A 20,592-nucleotide genomic window follows, 5' to 3' on the forward strand; every position below is an offset into this window, starting at 1 on the left:
CTGTGAACAGGAAGTAAACATTTCCCCCTTCTTTACAGATTAAAAAGCACATCAGTTCTGGTTGAACATAATCAAGATGACATGTCCTCCGGTCCGTAATATTGCCCTCCTCCCGAATGTTCCTCAGAAGCTTAGGAAACAAGTTCTGAAGGCGGACTTTTCCTCTATTCCAGGGAAGAGGGGAATCTGGGGCCTCTTGACCTATAAAACTCTGTATTTTGGAACATCTATAACTCTCCCAAGTCTGTGCCAGTCAAATAAGAGTCTCTCTTCAGCAAACCACCAGCCAGCCGGGTGGATAGCAAGACTTTTACCCCTTGGAGTTGAGAAGGATGGGACCCAAAAGCTCCCTGGAAAAAAAAAGTCTCGACCTCAGCTTGTGTTACAAACTGCTGGAAAAGACAGATGGAGGGGATGACAGGAAAAGCAATTATTTCTTCTGGGCTTCCTTTCTGTCTGGATTCTAAGGAGACGAACACAAAACTCCACCTCAGATTGAAATGCTATCTAAACATTCTTGAAAATGTGGTCTTGCTCTCTGAAATACGACCTGCCCTGCTGCAGCAACCTGTAACCTATTAATATGGGAAGGTGGGGAAGGCCAACATTCCTGCCTGCTGTCTAATTTGGGGCCTGACTCTCCACCACTGCTAGCTAGTTTGTGACCACTGGTTAAAACATACATAGCATGACCCAACAAAAAATCCTGATGAATCATTCATATTATTTTCCCATTCTTGGAATTTGAAATACCTGAGACTCCCATAAGTATTTTCGTGAGCCACTCTGAGCGTAGGCTGAATCACACTAAAGAGTTGTGTTATTATTTCAAATAGTAGTCATTCAGGACTAGTTACACACTAATCAGGCTCTCAACAGCTTTATGGGGACACACACTGATCATAATGATGTTCTATGGTAAAGGGCTTTTGTTTTAGTCTCACACAGACCAAATATTCAATACAGTTGAATAAAATTACTGCATGTGAACTATGTGTTGAGAGAAATACAGAGATAAGGACGATTCAGTTCTAGCCTCAAGGAACTTATAGACTAGTCAAGGAGACAAGATGTGTTCACTAGTTAAGTCAAAGGAGACCATGAAAGTCAAATGGAAAGTATGGGCATAGGCCTGGGAGTTTGTGGGCAGAAAGGATATACATCTAGTTGAGGGATATCAGGATGAATCTGCTCATCTGTAGAATGAGTTCCAAGTCCCCTCTACATCTAAAATTCTGATTCCTTTTGTATGTCCAGCTGAGCTAAATAGAAAATTTCATGGAGAAAGTTGTATTTGAGCTGGGCCTTAGGTTAAGATTTTGAGATGAAGTTACTAGAAGAAAAGGAGGACAGAAAATTTTAGGCAAAAAGAAGTACATGGGTTCAGAAAGCAGAGGGCGTGCTTGTAGGGCACTGAGTCTTCTGTATGGATGGATCTCAGCAGGATGCAAAACTGGAAAAGCGGATTGAGGCCTTGAATGCCAAGCAAAGACATTTGGATTTAATTCGGTAGACAGAGTCCACTGAGGTTTTTGAAGAGGTAGATGACACGGCCAGACATATAGGAGGAAAGCTAAAGGGCAGAAGGAGGTTGGAGTGTTTGCAAACTATCCTGTTACTCTTGCGAGAGAGGGAACACAAGCAGAGGGAGTGGGAGAGGGAGAAGCAGGCTTTCCACTGAGCAGGGAGCCCGATGTGGGGCTCGATCCCAGGACCCCGGGATCATGACCTGAGCCGAAGGCAGATGCTTAATGACTGAGCCACCCAGGCGCCCCTACCTTGTTACTCTTTAATTACCTCCCAGGGCCCCATGTACACAGGCCTCACCTGTGAAGTGGTGCTTCACGGGAGAAACCTAAATGACAAAAACAAAGCAATAAGGACTAAGAACCATGCAGGGACCAGGAAATTGGGTCAGCTATAGGACACTAATATGTCTATAAGAAATACTGATGATGATGACAACAAGGAAGAAGGTAGATACTTACAAACAGGCCAATGGAAGATGATTATTAGGAGGAAAAGAAAGCCACAAAATGTAGGAGAAATAGGGACATGGATAAAACTAAAAATGTAAAAGAAAAAGAAAAAGACTCCTAACACCGGTAAGCTCCTAGTGGAAGAAAGAGGAGTATGCGAGATCAGGACATTTATTCGTAGGATGATTACCTCCCTTCCTCCCCAAATTTGGGTAGCACAAATGTATATTTTAAGAAATGAGTTGCACTACAAAATGTCAAAGAGGACAAATACCAGAACTGAAGCTACTACGGAGGCACACAGCGACCTGACTCAGTACTGAAAGGAAGAGTAGACACAGCATGAGAGGAAGACTACAAAAGGTGTGCTCAACACCTCTGTTATGACAGCAAATTTTGAAATACGACGCCTAAACAGAACAGAATCCAAATAAAAAGGAAAATGGTGAAGAGATAACCTCTGGCCCCTCAGTCACGGACGAATCCCTCCACCCCATGCACTCCTTTCCCCCTTCATTCCCTTGCAACTGCCCTCCTCCGTTAGATCCAAAAAGAACTATAAAACTTTGAAATGAATGTATGTCTTGACACTGAGGAGAAAGACAAGACAACTTTGGTTTTCTCATTTGGGCTTGCGTGGCCTTGGCCTGGGTGAGCTATGTGTGCTCCTGGTTGTGCAGACACTGAGTGAGAGAGCTCACTGCTGGTCTGGTATTAGTGGGACAAGTCAGACACATTTCCTGCTGCGTGTGGGACACCTCAGTAAGAAAGTGCTCTCTACAAGCAGGCGGATCAACATTTTGGTCATTTGGTTGTTGGGTCATGAAGAAATCTGGAGAGTATGAATAAGTTACTTACTTGCCTGCCATCCTGCCCCACATTTGTTTGACCTCTTACAACAGTTCGAATATTGTCATCCAGTCTCCTAGTGAAAAAGTTAAAGGATAAGAATCATTAAAACAACCTCCATCCTAGGGTGACCAAAAGAAAAAGAGGTGATAACTTACCCATCAACTTCTGCTGGTTGCAACTACTTGTCCAGAAAACCAAACAAGTCTGAGCGATATAAGGAAGACTGGGGCCCCGGACCCTTGCTAAGGCAGTAACAGTAGTGTAAGAAGCCAAGCCCAGCGCAGACTGAGGAGGAGTCTTTGTCTTTTAAAAAGGCTACTCTTACTTAATATTCAGAGCTGTCCAAACGGGCCAATGTAACGTTTAGTATTTTTCAGTGGAGAAAACCAGGGATGACGATGTTGCTGAAACTTTATGGGGACAAGTCAGAGAATTCAAATTACCCCACACAAAATCCTCAGTAACTTCCTCAGAAACCTTAAAGGGTTAAGGAGCTAGAGTGCCACATGACATCAGTGCTTCACCCTCTGGGCCCTGATTGTGCAAGCTGTGTGGTAAGTGGGTCTGCGACCTCTGGCTCCCACAGCGACCATTTAGTGGCACCTCAGCCAGAGAAATTTAGATCAATTTCATTTTTCATATAAAGAATCTTTTAAAGGTATGTTGGGAGAAAGCTGAAAATAACCAGTCTGCAGTGATTTGGGATCATTAGGAAATTCCCATTTTCTGTGCAAATCCTGGACAACTTAGCAGTCTCTACTAAGATTGTTATAGCTGAAGTCCATCAAAACAATGAGAGGCGTCCAACTAAACAATATATTCATGGCAAAGGTCTTCACTGAAAGACCCAAAGCTTGTAAGGGAAAAAGAAACCATCCCCTGGATTCAAAATGAAGGCTTCTCCTCATCAAAAATCAAACAAAAAAACTCCCCAAAAATGTATTTGAAGTAATGACATCAACCACTATAATATTAATTACAGTGAACAGACATTGACCATCTGCTGTATATCAAAACTGGAAATCCAGATGTGGATAAACCAGAAAAAGGCTACTAGGCAGGAAGGACACTTGATGTCTAACTCTGACAAGCACATCCTAGATTAATCACAACATTTAATCTTGGGCTACCACAAATGCCAACCAGCAGATCTGACCATCCTGTTAGCTGGTACGTGGCCAAGGGATACATGTATATGCCCATCCTTTTATCTAAGCCTTGGGAGTAAAAAAAAAGGTAAATCTGCTAAGGAAATAAAACTATTAAAAATACAGTAGAAATGCTTTTGCCCCCTTTTATGACCAACCATTTTGAATGGTTAAAGCTTCCTTCCCTACTTATAAATAATCGAAGACTGATGAAAGAATCAAATTCCTTGCCATGAGGTTCATATGGAAACCAAGATAAAAGAATTATTTTTTAAAAAATTGTCATAAACAGCAAACTTGAGATTTCGGTGTTTTAACAGGTAAGTGTGATCCAGAACGTGATTAACTAAATTAACAGCATACTTTCCATTAATTATTAATAATCATATGGTGTTACTTACCTTATTTTCAGTCTAATTTTGTTCACGACTTCATCTATGTTTGCCAGAGACTACAATAAAGAAGGAAAGTGACAGCTATTATTTCACTTTCTAGAGTTCCTCTTTTTACAGAAATGATGAGCTATCAAGACTATTTATGATATGTCAAAAAATTTCATCATAGTGTGACACAATTTTATTTAAAAAAAGAAACAAACAAAAACAGAGATCCAGCCATGTCGAGATCTGCACTCAGGGGGGGTCTGCTTGAGAGTCTCTCTCTCTCCCTCTGCCCCTCCCCCTGCTCTCTAAATAGATAAATAAATCAATAAATAAAATCTTAAAAAAAAAAAGTATAGCAGTTGTTGGCAACTACTGCAAATTCCATCTTGGTATCTAGTTTTTGAAAATAAAGTTTTATTGGAACACAGTCATGCCCACTCATTTACGTATCTACAGCTGCCTTTGAGCTACAAAGGTAGAGGTGAATAGTTGCAATAGAGACAGAATGGTCCACAATACCTAAAATATTTACTATCCAGCCCTTTATAGAAAGTTCTCCAATCCCTGGTATATAGGATTGTGACAAATTCATAAAACAAAATACAGGAACAAAAACAAATGACTACAACACATAACAACAAGGATAAATCTTACTAATATAATTTTGCACCAAAAAAAGCCAGATACAAGAGCATATATTGTACGACTCCATACATATAAAATTCAAAAATGAATGAGACTATTCTCTCATGTTAGAAGCCAGCAGCATAGCGGTTATCTCTGAAGAAGGTAGTTACTGTGAGGAGGCAAGAAGGGTCCATCTAAAGATAGGGGCACCTGGGTGGCTCAGTCGGTTAAGTGCTGGACTCTTTTTTAAGATTTTATTTATTTATTTGACAGAGAGAGACATAGCGAGAAAGGGAACACAAGCAGGGGGAGTGGGAGAGGGAGAGGGAGAAGCAGGCTTCCTGCTCAGCAGGGAGCCCGATGCGGGGCTCGATCCCAGGACCTCGGGATCATGACCTGAGCTGAAGCAGACGCTGAACAACTGAGCCACCCAGGCGCCCAAGTGCCTGACTCTTGATTTTGGTTCAGATCATGATCTCAGGGTCCTGAGATCAAGCCCGAGGGTGGGCACTGCCCTCGGAGGGGAGTCTGCTTGAGATTCTCTGAGATTCTCTCCCTCTGCACCCCCAACACTCTCTCTCAAATAGATATATTAAAAAAATTTTTTTTAAATTTTTTATTGTTATGTTAATCACCATACATTACATCATTAGTTTTTGATGTAGTGTTCCATGATTCATTGTTCATGTATAACACCCAGTGTCTTTTTAAAAAATTTTAAAAAGATGTATTAATGTCTTCTTTTTATTTATTTCACAGAGAGAGTGCACAAGCAGGAAGAGGGGCAAAGGGAGAGGGGAAGCAGACTCCCCACTGAGCATGGAGCTGAATGCAGGGCTGGATCTCCCAACCAGGAGATCATGACCTGAGCCAAAACCAAGAGTTGGACGCCTAACTGACTGAGCCACCCAGGTGCACCCTCCCTTTTTTTAAGATTTTATTTATTTGTTTATTTATTTATTTGAGAGAGCGAGCGAGCAAGTGAGCAAGAGAGTGTGAAAGCACAGGAGCGAGTGTGGGGAGAGGGAGAGGGAATCTTAGACTCCAAGCTGAGCACAGAGCCCCACACAGGGCTCAATCCCAGGACCCTGAGATCATGACCTGAGCCAAAATTAAGAGGTGGATGCTCAACTGAGCCACCCAGGCACCCCTAGTGTCTTATTTCTTGATCTGAATGGTGATTACATGGCTGTAATCATTTTGTGAAAATTCATCAAGTTGTATATTTATGATTTATGTAGGTGTCTGCAATATATTATATTTCGATAAATAAATAAATCTATTTTTTCTGAATTTGTAGGTCCATTAGAAAAAATGTCTGGAAGGACAGACATTGGTAGCTTTGTAACCTATACTAGCAGCTGTAAACTATGAAATCAGTAGCAGTAGTTGTAATCTAAGAAAGGATTTTAATTTTTTTCTTCTTTTTGCCTATAAGTATTTACTAATTGCTCTACACTGGCTACACATTGCTACTGTAATTATAATAACATTATTTCTATTTTTAAGACAATGACAAAAACAAATGGACGATTTCCAACCTTAGCCAGCAGAAAATGCGAGGTAATGGTGCCCCCTAGTGGTATAGAGATAGTACAATTTTATAGCTCCATTTTAACTCAAGTTGTCAAAATATAATTTTATAACTCCTCTTTCCCTTTCCCTCAACAGATATTTTACCTGAGAAGGAATCGGGGGTGATATAGGAATTGTGTTTATAAACACAATGTGGTTTAGTGGCAGGAGGAGGCCGGGAGCCTGCCAAGAACCAGGTCTCAGTGTTTGAGATGTCAGACCAGGCCATTTACATCTTGTCTACTGTTTTGACAAAGGCAGTGGTTACTCAGAATTTTCAGAAATCCAGACTGAGGTGAAGATGACTCTCAGAAAAGAGAAGTTATTTTAATTGAGGAATCTGCTGTCAAGTCACTCTGAAACCAGCCTGGGTATAAGTCACCACTGTGGTAACAGGAGCTGTTTGTCGGAGGACCTAGATTTGGCCCAGCTCTGCCACTACAAACCTGCTCCATGTACAGAGGGCAAGCCGTTCAGCCTCTCGGAATTTATGCTTCCTCACGTGTAAATTGGGCATAACAGTGTGACTATCTCTGCTGGAACCCATTCCTTTAAAAACATTTTTTTGTTTTGGTATTTAAAATGAACTATTTAAAAATGTTAACATTTGGAGAATCTGGGTGAAAGGTAGCCATGAATTCGATATACAATTCTTGTATGTTTTCTGAGAATGGATAATTACACCAAAATTTAAAACAGTAATCTAGGGGCGCCTGGGTGGCTCAGTCGGTTAAGTGTCTGCCTTCGGCTCAGGTCATGATCTTAGGGTCCTGGGATCGAGGCCCAAGTCGAGCTCCCTGCTCAGTGGCGAGCCTGCTTCTCCCTTTCCCTCTGCCCCTCCCCACCACTGGTGCTCTCTCTCTCTCTTCCTCCCTGTCTCAAATAAATAGATAAGATCTTAAAAAAAAATAGTAATCTATTTGAAATTGGTAAAACATGGACATGACCAAAAATGCAAATAGTACAAGAGGAGAAATAGTGAAAAGCAAGGCTTCCTCTGCCCCTGTCCTGCCCGTCTAACCCAGTTCTGCAGACAGGCAATGGCTCTGAGCCGGTTTCTTTTGTAGCTCCCCAGAAACAGTCTATGTATCTAAAGCATGTCCATAATTTATGTCCCCTCCTTTATATAATGTACATTGTCTTGCATCATACTTTTTTCACTTAACAATATAACTTGGAGGTCATTCCACCACAGTAAATATTGATTTGGGTGGCAGAGTAACCAATTCTTAAATTTATACTCCTTAAACATGAAGTTCTTGCTTAAGCCGTAACAATTTTTCTAAGAATAATTCAAAATATGTACGCCTTCAGATATTCAACTGCATTTAAGGGAGCAGGTAACAACCTAAATGACCATAGTAGAAAAGTTAAAATAAATCAGTCCACATTTACTCGAGGGACTTTTATGCCATTAAAGATGCCAGGCAGGAAGGCTCAGAAACAACAAAGAAGAATCCAGATTGGTGACCCTGGCTGGAGGTGATACATCTCCTCTTTGAGAATCACCCATCTAGTTTAGTTATAATGCGGTTGTACAGTTTTATCATTTAAAAATGTTTTAATTATTGAAAAGTATTCCCTGATTCCTTCTTTTTTAATTTTTTTTTTTAAAGACTTTATTTATTTATTCATGAGAGACAGAGAGAGAGAGAGAGAGACAGAGGCAGAGGGAGAAGCAGGCTCCCCGTGGAGCGGGGAGCCCGATGCGGGACTCGATCCCAGGACCCTGGGATCATGACCTGAGCCGAAGGCAGACGCTTAACCGACTGAGCCACCCAGGCGTCCCTTCTTTTTTAATTTTTAAGGTTTTATTTATTTGACACAGAGAGTGAGCACAGCAGGGGGAGAGGGAGAAGCAGGCTCCCTGCTGAGCAGGAACCTGATGCGGGGCTTGATCCCAGGACCCTGAGATCATGACCTGGGCCAAAGTCAGCCGCTTAACTGACTGAGCCACCCAGGCGCCCCTGAAAGTCTTTCCCGAATCTAAAAGCAATTCTTGCTGATTATAGAAAATACAGAACTCCCCACTGTACCTCCATTAGAAAATAATCACCATTAGCATTTTGGTATATTGCTTTCTACTGTTCCTTCTAAGCAAATATGTGGCTTAAAAAAAAATTAAACTGGGATGATAAACAATTTGGCATCTTACTGTTTTCACTTAACGACATAGACCCAGAGCATTTTGGGGGTCATTAAAAACAGCTTCACATGACTCTTCTTTCTTTTATTTATTTATTTATTTATTTATTTATTTGACAGAGAGAGACATAGTGAGAGCAGGAACACAAGCAGGGGGAGCGGCAGGCAGAGGGAGAAGCAGGCTCCCCGCAGAGCAGGGAGCCCGATGCGGGGCTCGATCCCAGGACCCTGGGATCATGGCCTGAGCCGAAGGCAGATGCTTAACCAACTGAGCCACCCAGGCGCCCCACATGACTCTTCTTTCAAAGTTCTTAGTTTTATTAGTTTCATAGTCATTTTTTATTTTTATTTTTTAAAGATTTTATTTATTTATTTGACAGAGAGAGACACAGCGCGAGAGGGAACACAAGCAGGGGGAGTGGGAGAGGGAGAAGCAGGCTCCCTGCAGAGCAGGGAGCCCGATGCGGGACTCGATCCCAGGACCCTGGGATCATGACCTGAGCTGAAGGCAGTCGCCCAACCAACTGAGCCACCCAGGTGCCCCATAGTCATTTTTTAATAGATTTTATCTAGATTCCCCTAATCAAACCTCTAATGAAAACATGACAAATGATTATCTTCAGTTTTCTACTAGGAGACTAGAAAAGTTTTCCAGATCATTGCTACCAAACCTGGCTACTCTTTAGAACTACCAGAGAGCCCTATTAAATACAGAAAACTGAGTTCCTCCCACTTGGACCTAGCGAGTTAGAAACATCTAGGGATCTCCTTGCCTCCAGGCAACCACAGACTTGCAAGTAACTGCTACTCAATAGAACCCACATACACATCCTTCTCCTCCTTAGAGTGACACTAAATTTATTCTATATATACTGACATCTACTGTAAATATTCTAAACTCATGATTCAGAAGAATTCACTGCAGGTCCATGATATAGGTGGGTTTTGCCCAAGATCTAGCAAGAGGTGAAAGAAATTCTAAATCATGCCACTATTTTCTATTACCTTTTTATTAAGGTCCATGGGAATCTGGGTTGGAAAATGAACTGCTAAATATAAATCCAGGATTGGAAAAATAATATAACCTTGTGTCATAAATTTTCTTAGTTTGCTAAGAAACTTCATTACAGGGCTCCTGGGTGGCTCAGTCAGTTAAGCATCTGCCTTTGGCTCAGATCCTGATCCCAGGATCCTGGGATTGAGTTCCATCCCGCATGGGGCTCCTTGCTCAGCAGGGAGCCTGCTTCTTCCTCTCCCTCTGTCTGCTGCTCCCCCTGCTTGTGCTCTCTCGCTCTCTGTCAAATAAATAAATAAAATCTTTTAAAAAAATAAAAAAACCACTTCACTATATATTATCATATACATGGAGTCGTAATTAGGTAAGACATATAACTGAATCTGTGTTATAACAAATGTTTAGTGCTACCTTCAGTTTATTTATTTTTATTTTTTAAAGATTTTATTTATTCATTTGACAGAGAGGGAGAGAGAGAGCATAAGCAGGGGGAGGAGCAGAGGGAGAGGGAAAAGCAGGCTCCCTGTTGAACAGAGAGCCCAACGCGGGGCTCGATCCCAGGACCCCGGGATCATGACCTGAGTCAAAGGCAGACACTTAACCGACTGAGCCACCGACATGCCCTATACCTTTAGTTATTTAAAATCAAATACATACAAAAACAAACCAGGAAGAAGTAAGAACCTGGTGGTTTCCTGTATAATTTCCAAATCTAACAGTTATTTTTGTTTTGATGAGTCAGCCTTCTTGATAGGGTGGGGCAGATGACATTTTCACAGCCAAAACTGCTGCCTTTATACCAGTTGTTCCCAAATTTCTATCTCTAGCTAATTCCTAGAATTCCTTTCACAGAAAACAATGAGCTCTAAAGGCTATCTGTGAAACTTCAAAGACAATCACAGAGAATCATACCATTTTTCCAACCTCATTTGAAAAAATTAACATGTCTGTTAGAAAAAGTTTGGAAGAATATGTGCCAAAATATTAACAATTACGGAGATTATGAGCTCCAGACTCAAATATCCAAGTACATATTTCCACCTGGATGGCCCAAAAATGTTCAAAACTTAGCTCACTCTTACACCCTACTCCTACCCTATTTACCACCGAAGCCTACTCTTCTTACTCCCAACTTAGGGTAAAGGTGTCAACATCCACCCAGTCGGCAGGCTAGAAATCAAAGTTCAAAATCCTTCATTTGGTGTGAGTCACATGCAACTGAAATGCCATTTCTTCAGTGAAGTCTTTCTGGATCGCTCAGACTTAATATGTAAGGCCGTGGGTGCTCCGTTTTCATAGTACTCAGCATGCTTTCTTCATGGCATTGCTATCACATTTAAGCTGAGCATTCTTTCTCTCTCTGTTCTTCCTTGTTCTCATCATAAAACAAGCATATTGGGGGTACCTGGGTGGCTCAGTTGGTTAAGTGTCTGCCTTCAGCTTGGGTCATGATCCTGGGGTCCTGGGATCAAATCCCAAGTTGGGCTCCCTGCTCAGCGGGGAGTCTGCTTCTCCCTCTACCCATCCCCCCTGCTCGAGATCTCTCTCTCAAATAAATAAAATCTTAAAAACAACAACAACCCAAAACAACAACAACAAAAAAACAAGCATGTTAACAAGGTGGTAAATATATTACTATTAAATGTTTAGAATGGTGTCTGGTGTGCCCAATAAATGTTAACTATTATTATAGTTGTAGCAGAACTGAGGACTCTTTTGAGAGCAAGCAACAAGTAATAATAATTATACAAACAAGTCATTGTAGAGTCATAATAACTTACTGTTATTAATCTGTTCATGGTGTGATTATTACCGATCAAGGTAGACTGGAAACTCTATGTTGGTAAGGACCAAATCTATCTTGTTCAGCCTCTAGCCCCAAATTTCTTTGAGAACTAGGCAGAGGAGGTGTTTTTTGTTCAGTAAGTGAGGAAATTTTAGATTCTACGTCCTTTCAACCACCAAATTCTGACTCCTGACTCCTAAATAGCTTTCCGATCTTGCTCTCTCCATCCCAGTGTTCACTCAGGTTCTCCTGTCTGCCTCTTAAGTGATCCATCACAGGAGTCTGCTAACTGGTCTCCCTGCCTTCCAGTTCTGCCGTCCCCTGGTTCATCCTCCGCACTGCTGCCAGGTGGAATTTTTAAAATGTGGATCTGATCCAGTCATGATTCTGACAAGAGTCCCTGAATGAACACCCACTGCCTAGAGTCACAGTCTCCAGTGCAGGGTGTGCACATCCCCAAGGGGTTTGCGATAATGCCCATTAGAGTGTGAAGAGAAAACATTAAAACCTCTATCTTTATTATATATATGACAAACACTACTAAAACCCAATTTATTTAAGATCGGTACTAGGATATGTGCATAGTATTTTGAGGGTATACAAGCTTAAAATTTAGCCCAGTGAAAAACATTTCACTGCAAGGTGTGTGGTATCCACAAAACTGGAGTCTGCAAGCCCAGAGAACAGAGTCCCTTCAGGGCTCTTGCTCTGCCAACCCCTTCAGCCCCATCTCCTAGGAAGCCATGCTCCCTGAGCGCACTTTGTTTCTCACCTCTGAGCCTTTGCCTTGTGCTTAGAATGACCTTCTTTCCCTGTCATCCTGGAAGATTCACCTAGTGGTTCACTCTGCCTTGAACACTGTTCTGCCAGACTGCCACAAGCCTGGCCCCTTCACAGGTATCAAGTCTCGGTTTATAGGTAAGTACCTCACGGAGGCCTCCCCTAACCACCCATCTAAAAAAGCACCCCCCACCCCGCCCCATGCTGTCATGTTCTATTGCTGTGCCTGCTTTTTACCACAGCATCAACCACGCTTGATAATTTCTTTTATATGTATTTGTTGATCTGTTTATTGTCTTCTTCCTTACACTAGACTCCACGAGAACAGGAACTTGCCCATCACGTTTACCATTTCTCTCCAGTTTCTAAACAGTGCTGGCACTTAGTAGACACTTAATAAATGCCTCTGACTAAGTGAAGGAATGACTCCTTTAAGATTTGGCAAAAGGGCTGCCTCCTCTCTGAGGTTATGATTTTCTTAAGAAAAACTGTTCCCTATTCCTCACTAAACCATTGCATACCTCTCTTCCAGGATTCACCAGTGTCTCCCTCCAACCTTGATCATGTACACTTCAAGGGGGCATGGACTGGGCGTTATTCATCTTTCTTTTTCTTTTTTTTTTTTTAAAGATTTTATTTATTTTTATTTGACATAGAGAGAGAGACAGTGAGAGAGAGAGCACAAGCAGGGGGAGCGGCAGGCAGAGGCAGAGAGAGAAGCAGGCTGCCCGCTGAGCAAGGAGCCCGATGCGGGGCTCGATCCCAGGACCCTGGGATCATGACCTGAGCCGAAGGCAGCCACCCAACCGACTGAGCCACCCAGGCGCCCCGTTATTCATCTTTCTGTCTCCAGCGCCTAGCACCGTGACTAATAATACCTGACAGGTGCCCACTGATCATTTTTTGAATTCATAAATGAAAAAACAAGCAGAACTCTTGCTGACCTCCCAACTCTGCTTTTTTTTTTTTTTTTTTTTTTAAAGCAGGCTCCACAAGCCCAAAGTGGGGCTTGAACTCAGGACCCTGAGATCAAGAGTTGAAGGCTTAACCGACTGAGCCACCCAGGTGCCCCAAGCTCTGCTGTTCCTAATTCTGATCTACTTCTCACCTACACACCCAAAAACCAATTTTGTAAGAAAAACTCATCTGTATAGGCAAATCACCCAACACAACAAAGTAAAAAATAAAGTCTGAAAATAGGAGTGAAAGTAGCGTTATGATTCTAGGGTTATCCTGTCCACTTCACTCCCACTCTTCCCTATTAGTTTTAAAAATCCTTCCTACTTCCTAATATACTATGGAAAATGTGGGGGGACTCTTATAAGCTAAAGGTATAACTTCTAATAATATGCTCACAATACAAAGAATTTCACTCTCACACAACAGTATTTGGTATAAGCTACCTCCCACTCCCAATCAGTTACAATGGGGTTTGATCTGAATTTAACTCTCACTTGTTTATCAAGTCTCCTTAGATTGTGTAGTATAACACACCAATCATAACACTTAGGATGAGCCAGAAACCACTGAAATGAAGGAAACTCTATACTCACTTGTTCTGTTGGGAACAGGGTATTGATATACTCCACAGCATTGAAATCTGCTCGATCTAGAGGATCCTGGCTTGGAAACACCTAAACAAAGACAGGGGATTAAAAATAACTGTCATCTTTCTGTCTTGTTTTATGTGTTATTTCTTTCTTTTTTTTTTTTTTAAAGATTTTATTTATTTATTTGAGAGAGAGAGAATGAGAGACAGAGAGCAAGAGAGGGAGGAGGGTCAGAGGGAGAAGCAGACTCCCCGCCGAGCAGGGAGCCCGATGCGGGACTCGATCCAGGGACTCCAGGATCATGACCTGAGCCCAAGGCAGTCGCTTAACCAATTGAGCCACCCAGGCGCCCCTTATGTATTATTTCTTTCCTTCCTACTGGATGGTAAATTCTTTGAAGGCAAAAAACATATCTTTTTTCACCTTATAAGGCCTAACACACAACAATTGCTCAGTAAAATATGTTAAAGTAAATCTTTAATTTTCACCAACATCTGTAATTTTATTTATTTATTTATTTATTTATTTATTTATTTATTTATTTATTTGACAGAGACACAGCGAGAGAGGGAACACAAGCAGGGGGAGTGGGAGAGGGAGAAGCAGGTTTCCCGCGGAGCGGAGAGCCCGACACAGGGCTCGATCCCAGGACCCCAGGATCATGACCCGAGCCGAAGGCAGACGCTTAACGACTGAGCCACCCAGGCGCCCCTGTAATTTTAACATCTTGATGCAACTAACAGAATGTGCAAGAGTGGCAAGTTCCACAGATATCAACAAAATCCCATGGACAAGGAAAAATAAACCGGCGTTGTCCATTATCAGATTAAACGAGCTGATGACATGACTGTACTAAAGAAGCCTTGATAAAAGATTTATGCACTACGTCTCTGGGACGCCTCAGCATTAGAATTCACTATGCATCAAAGCAATTTTTATGCTTCAGACAGTGTCAGGAAATGGAGCTTGCCTTCGGGAACTGTCCATCTCTTTAATAGAAGAAAGAATAATGCCTTCTGAAAAATAACTCCCTTCAAAAGCTACAACTTGAAAAATATATAACAAGGTAGATTATAAAAGCAGTCGAGGGATGCCTGGGTGGCTCAGGCAGTTAGGCGTCTGCTTTCGGCTCAGGTCATGATCCCAAGGCTCCTGGGAGCCTGCTTCTCCCTCTGTCCGCTGCTCCCCCTGCTTGTGCTCTCTCTCTCTCTCTCTCTCTCTGACAAATAAATAAATAAATAAATCTTAAAAAAAAAAAGGCAGTCACGTGATCCCGAGCACTGAATTTTACCAGCTCAAAATAGTCATTCTGAAAGCCAATTCTTTTCTTATGTCTGCTTATTACATAAACTTATGCTAGAACTGTCTTATTAAGAAATAGCAAAAATGTGCTCTTCTAAAATCCTTGCCAAACGGTAATTGACTGCATTGTTTGTTTCTTCTATTAGAGCGCACTAGGTCCAAAGAGAAAATGAAATGCATGTCTTCTTCTGTCCGATGCGGGTGGGTGGGGAACTGTGGCCTGAACAGCTAAACCTTTGCCCAACGGTCTGGCATCCTCAGGATGTACCAAATGTGCTTTGTATGGGTAATCCAACCACTGGTAGAAAAACACACATCCAAAAATCTCTAAATGGCACAATACAAATAAATTAGTACAATGACAGACCTAGAGTGTTAATGCTCAATAAATATTAACTATTAGCAGTAACAGTAGCAAGGCTTTCCTTCAAAAAACTTCCCGGTGGTCCCTAAATGTGGCATAACCCTCCTTTCTTCAATCTTATCCCCTACACCAATTCCTTTAAGGGAAATCCTCTCCCTTTATCAAGAGCAATACCCTGCACAAGGGTCCAGATGACTATTTCTAATATCACTACTCTTCAAAACTCAATAAACTTGAAAAGAGAATTTAGTCAACCTAGGAGTCCTTGAAGGGAAGAAGGCCTCCGGGGAATATTCTTCAGTCTAATCCAAACTAATCAATAGCAGGAATTCTCAACCACTTAAGCATAGTAAAGGGGTCCTTTTTCAACCTTGTCCCCTCTGCTCAGCGATCCGCTTCGGGTATTAAAGTTGCTCCTCCTCTCAATTCCGAATCCCTCACAAAGGACTAGATTGAGAATCGGGAGCGGTGGCACACCAGCCTGGCAAATAAACCCCCAAATCTGAAGGTTGGTGTCCGTGAACTCCCTTCTTCCAGGTTCATGCTTTCGAGGGGCTTTCACGGTTCCTTTGCCCAAACCCACCAGGACGCCTTACCCTCCAAAGACAATCAAGGCCTAGAAAGGGCTCTCTCCCTCCCTTGGATTCAGAAACCCCTTCCCACCACCACCTCCCCCCAACCCTTTCCTTTCCCTTCAGCGCCTAGTTCCCACCTCTCGGTCCAAAAGGCGCTTCCTCCCGGCCCCACCCCCAGACTTCCCCATCCTCCGCTCTCCTCCCCTCAGGGGGCGGAACGCTCACCTGCTCGATGGCGAGCTGCACGTCAGGCGTGAGCTGCAGCACGGCTTCCAGCTCCTCTACGAACTCCAGTTCCTCCTCTTCCATCATCCCGCCGCCCAGCTCTCTCCTGGAGCCCACCTCAACCCCGAGTCGCTCCTCCAGCCGTCACCCAAGCTCCAGCACCACAACCCTCTCCTGGCCGCGTTCAGGCAAACCCCTTCTCCGTCAGCCAGCCGGGCACTTCCGGAAAGCCGGGCACTTCCGGGATCCGGGGCACTCTGGGATAGCGGAGGACTGACCTCTGGTCGCCCCGAGGAGGCGTTCCGGTCACGTTCCGGGAGTCTCCCGGGGCAGCCCTGTGGTCCGGCGGCTCCTGCCTGCCCTCAGCTCTCCTTAACATGATGGGGTCCCGCTTCACCTCGCCGAGGGCGCGCCCCCCACTGAAGGCCCCGGTGTTGGGGAGGGCCTGGCCGCCCTGGCAGGACCCCCAAGTGAGGGTAAGCCCCGACGTCGCGACCGACCGACAACAGCCCTCACAGGCCGCGAAGCCGGCGATCCTACAGCTCCCAGGGCCCCCTTGGTCAGTGGCAGTAGGTGTCCCCCTGCCACCGGGGGGAGAAATGACCCCAGCTGGTAAGTGGCGATGTTGCCAAGGACAGTTGGTCGGAGGGACAGCGTCCACTTGACAGTTAAGTTCCCCATGTGCCAAGCCTCGAGGCAGAGTTTTCTGGGGGTGTCTGCAGCTTCTCCTTGGGGCGGGAGGCACTGATGGGCGTGCAGAGCCAGATTAGACAGTGCTCCGCCGCTGGGGAATGGTTACTTTCTGAGACTCAGTATCTGGAGTCTAAGTCCCATTCCAAGATTGATAGATAAGCTGTGGGCTCTTGAGCAAATCACTCCATCTGCCCTGCATAAGCTGCAAGGATAGAAAGCGCTATGCAAATTTAAGCTAGTAATACAGGTAATATTAGGGTGCCTAGCTCTTATGCACCGCAAAGGAAAGAGAGGCCCGATTACCCTGTGGAACCACTTTTCCTCCAGACACTTAAAACAATGAGGCGATGGCAGCCAAGGAGGAGTTGTTTTACTAGTTAAACATTGTGAAATTGCAAAACGGAAGAGTCCCTGGCCCCACTCAGCTTTTCTTTTTTTTAATTTTATCGAAGTTGTTTGTAATAAAAACATGGAAGCAATTTCTAACAATAAGGGAAGGCTTAAAAATATAAGTGGGCTATACAATAGAATAGTATTGACTATAAAATCATGGTTTTGAAAGTTACTTAGTGACATGGAAAAATGTGCTTAATATATACCAGAAAGTAAAATGTACATTTGAGAAAGCAAAAATGTACAGTGTGGTCCCAGTTTATGTGTATTTTGCACGGATAAAAATGATAGAAAAGAAATAGTACTGTTCTGTGGGTGATGGAATGTACCCTTTTTGTCCATTTTCCCAAAATGTCTACAAATAGCCTGTAGTACTTTTATAATACTTTTTTTTAAAAGGAAAATGTAATTTTATCCACCTGTTTTGGATCTTTATCTTTTACATCAGGGCATATGAAATTGACCTTTCAGCTTATAATGCCATGAGTTTTGATAAATGCATATAGTCATGTCACTACCACCCAATCAAGTCCTAAGACAGTTCTGTTCATTCCTACAAATTCCTTCCTGCTCCACCCCGTTGCCTGGCAACCACTGACCTGATTACTGTCCCTACAGTTTGGCTTTTTTAGAACGTCATATAAATGGAATGATGTAACATGTCGCCTTTTGAGTCTGGCTTCTTTCACCTAGCATGAAGCTGTTGTCTTTCATCCATGTTGTGCATGTATCAGTAGTTCATTCCTTCTTCCTGAGTGACATTCTGTGTGGCTATACCACAATTTATTTATCCATTCCTTGTTTAAAGAACATTTGGGTTGTTTCCAGTTTGGGGCAGTGATGAATAAAGCTGATATAAACATTTGTGAGCAGGTTTTGTGTGAACAAAAGTTTTCATTTTATTTGGGTAAATACCTAGAAGTGGGATTGCTGGATTGTATGGAAAATCTGTGTTAAACTCTGTAAGAAACTGGTAAACTGTTTTTCCAAAGTGGCTGTATAATTTTTGCACTCCTACCAGTGCTGTATGAGAGTTCTGGTTGCTCATAGAGCTTATTTTTAATGATGATAAGAACTAACATTTCCTAGCCCCTACAATAATGCCAGACACCATGGTAGGCAGGCATTGTCTCTTAATCCGCACGGCAATCCTGAGGTTAAAGATTAGTACCATTGCCCCATTTAGCAGATGAGAAAATGGAGATGTAATTACAATAAAAAACTTGTCTAAAGTCCCATAGCTAACTCTTCTGAACATTCATTCACTCATTCAGTAAACTCAATAAATATATTGAATGAGTGAACGAATATTCCTGCTGTTCCTGCTGGTGATAGGCACTAGGCTAGGTGCTGGGAATTTAGCAGTCAACAAAGTAGACCAAGTGCTTGCCTCCACAGAGCTATTTCCATGTCTGAAAAGGGTATTCATACAAATGAACATAACTGTGATAGGTCTAACGAGAGACAAATAAAGCATATGTCGAAAGACTATTTTGATAGAGTGCCCTGATTGGATTTGGGGGTCAGGAAAGTCTTCTCTGAGGAAGTGATTTTTAAGCTGAAGCAAAGGGTGGGGGATGGGAAGAATTGGAGGTGACAGATGAAAGGAATGGTATGTGCAAAAGCCTTTAGGATGGAAGGAATTGGCCAGGGGGGTTGGGACTTTGAAAGCCAAGGGGAGAATGGTACAAGAAGAGGCTAGAGAAATACGCAGTGCCAGATGACTGAGGCTTCTGAAGGTCATGTTAAGTAATGGGAAGCCTTTGAAGGATTGTAAGCCGAGAAGTGATACGATCGAGTTTAACTTGCCTGCCATCAGCCCTAGTCCTCTCATTTTTGTTTTCTCTGCTTCTGAGCAGCTTGAATTATTGTGGCCAGTCAAGAAACAAGGGTGACCATCTCCAGTCCAAATTCATGCTGTCCAATTTCCACTGATTGTCCTTTTGTGCATCCATTGTCAACTCTCAATTGCATTCCCCCTGCTTCCCTATTCCAAAGCTCCCAACTCTGATTTCCTTTCTCCCTCTTTGCAGATAAGACACTAGTAATGAATATAAGCTTGAGTTTAAGAGAGTTGCACAGTAGAAAAAGTGTAGGAAGATAAATGAGCAGAGATACAGGTGGACACTAGGTTTGTTTTTTGTTTTTGTTTTTTAAGATTTTATTTATTTATTTGACAGAGAGAGACACAGCGAGAGAGGGAACACAAGCAGGGGGAGTGGGAGAGGGAGAAGCAGGCCTCCCGCCGAGCAGGGAGCCCTATGCGGGGCTCGATCCCAGGACCCTGGGACCATGACCCGAGCCGAAGGCAGACGCTTAACGACTGAGCCACCCGGGCGCCCCTGGACACTAGGTTTTAAAGGCATTAAGAAGGCGCCTGGGGGGCGCCTGGGGGGCTCGGTTGGTTAAGCGACTGCCTTCGGCTCAGGTCATGATCCTGGAGTCCCAGGATCGAGTCCCACATCGGGCTCCCTGCTCGGCAGGGAGTCTGCTTCTCCCTCTGACCCTCCTCCCTCTCATGTTCTCTGTCTCTCATTCTGTCTCAAATAAATAAATAAATAAATCTTTGGAAAAAAAAAAAAAAGAAGGCGCCTGGGTGGCTCAGTTGGTTAAGCATCCGACTCTTGATTTTAGCACGGATCATGATCTCAGGGTTGTGGGATCAAGTCCCGCTTTGGGCTCCGTGCTGGGCGTGGAGTCTGCTTAGGATTCTCTCTCTCCTGGGCACCTGGGTGGCTCAGTCAAACGTCTGCCTTTGGCTCAGGTCATGATCCCAGGGTTCTAGGATCAAGTTCTGCTGAGCAGGCAGCCTTCTTCTCCCTCTCCCGCTCCCCCTGCTTGTGCGCTCTCTCTCTCTCTGTCAAATAAGTAATTAAATCTTTTTAAAAAATTACTTAACCTCTTAAAAAAAAAAAAAGGATTCTCCCTCTTCCTCTCCCCCTCCCCCTCTAAGAAAAGGGGCATTAAGAGAAGTAATAATAGGCTAGACTGATTTATTAATGATAAGCAGAAGAGGGAAATGGAAGAAGTCTGGAAAGATTATGTGGTCTTAAGATAAAATATGGAAGTTTACATATATGAGAAGTTTGGATATGAAAATAAGGAGCTTGTGATATTCTCACAAATGAGCTGAGCTTTAAAAAAAATTTTTTTTTCTTGTTACGCAGTGGGGTGGGGTATAGCTGATGACAGTATTACAG

General features: G+C 43.1%; 1 protein-coding gene across 5 annotated transcripts in view; it reads right to left on the reverse strand.

The window, feature by feature from the left end:
* VPS53 (VPS53 subunit of GARP complex) overlaps positions 1-16,517 on the reverse strand; it is a 141,018-nt gene extending 124,501 nt beyond the window's left edge. For 4 of the 5 annotated variants that reach the window (XM_035027615.1, XM_035027614.1, XM_035027616.1 and 1 more), the window contains exons 1-4: positions 16,307-16,517; positions 13,844-13,924; positions 4,381-4,430; positions 2,838-2,904 (exon numbers count right to left, since the gene is read on the reverse strand). In XM_035027615.1, coding sequence (XP_034883506.1) covers positions 2,838-2,904; positions 4,381-4,430; positions 13,844-13,924; positions 16,307-16,393 — 285 coding nt within the window. In that variant the 5' untranslated portion in view covers positions 16,394-16,517. Of the gene's footprint in view, positions 1-2,837; positions 2,905-2,986; positions 3,544-4,380; positions 4,431-13,843; positions 13,925-16,306 lie in introns of those variants that run through there. The other variant, XM_035027617.1, reaches the window with a different exon arrangement.
* Positions 16,518-20,592: the final 4,075 nt, after the last annotated feature.

The sequence above is a fragment of the Mirounga leonina genome, unplaced genomic scaffold (assembly GCF_011800145.1).
Source record: "Mirounga leonina isolate KUSES-001 unplaced genomic scaffold, KU_Mleo_1.0 Mir_200, whole genome shotgun sequence".
Lineage (NCBI taxonomy): Eukaryota > Metazoa > Chordata > Mammalia > Carnivora > Phocidae > Mirounga > Mirounga leonina.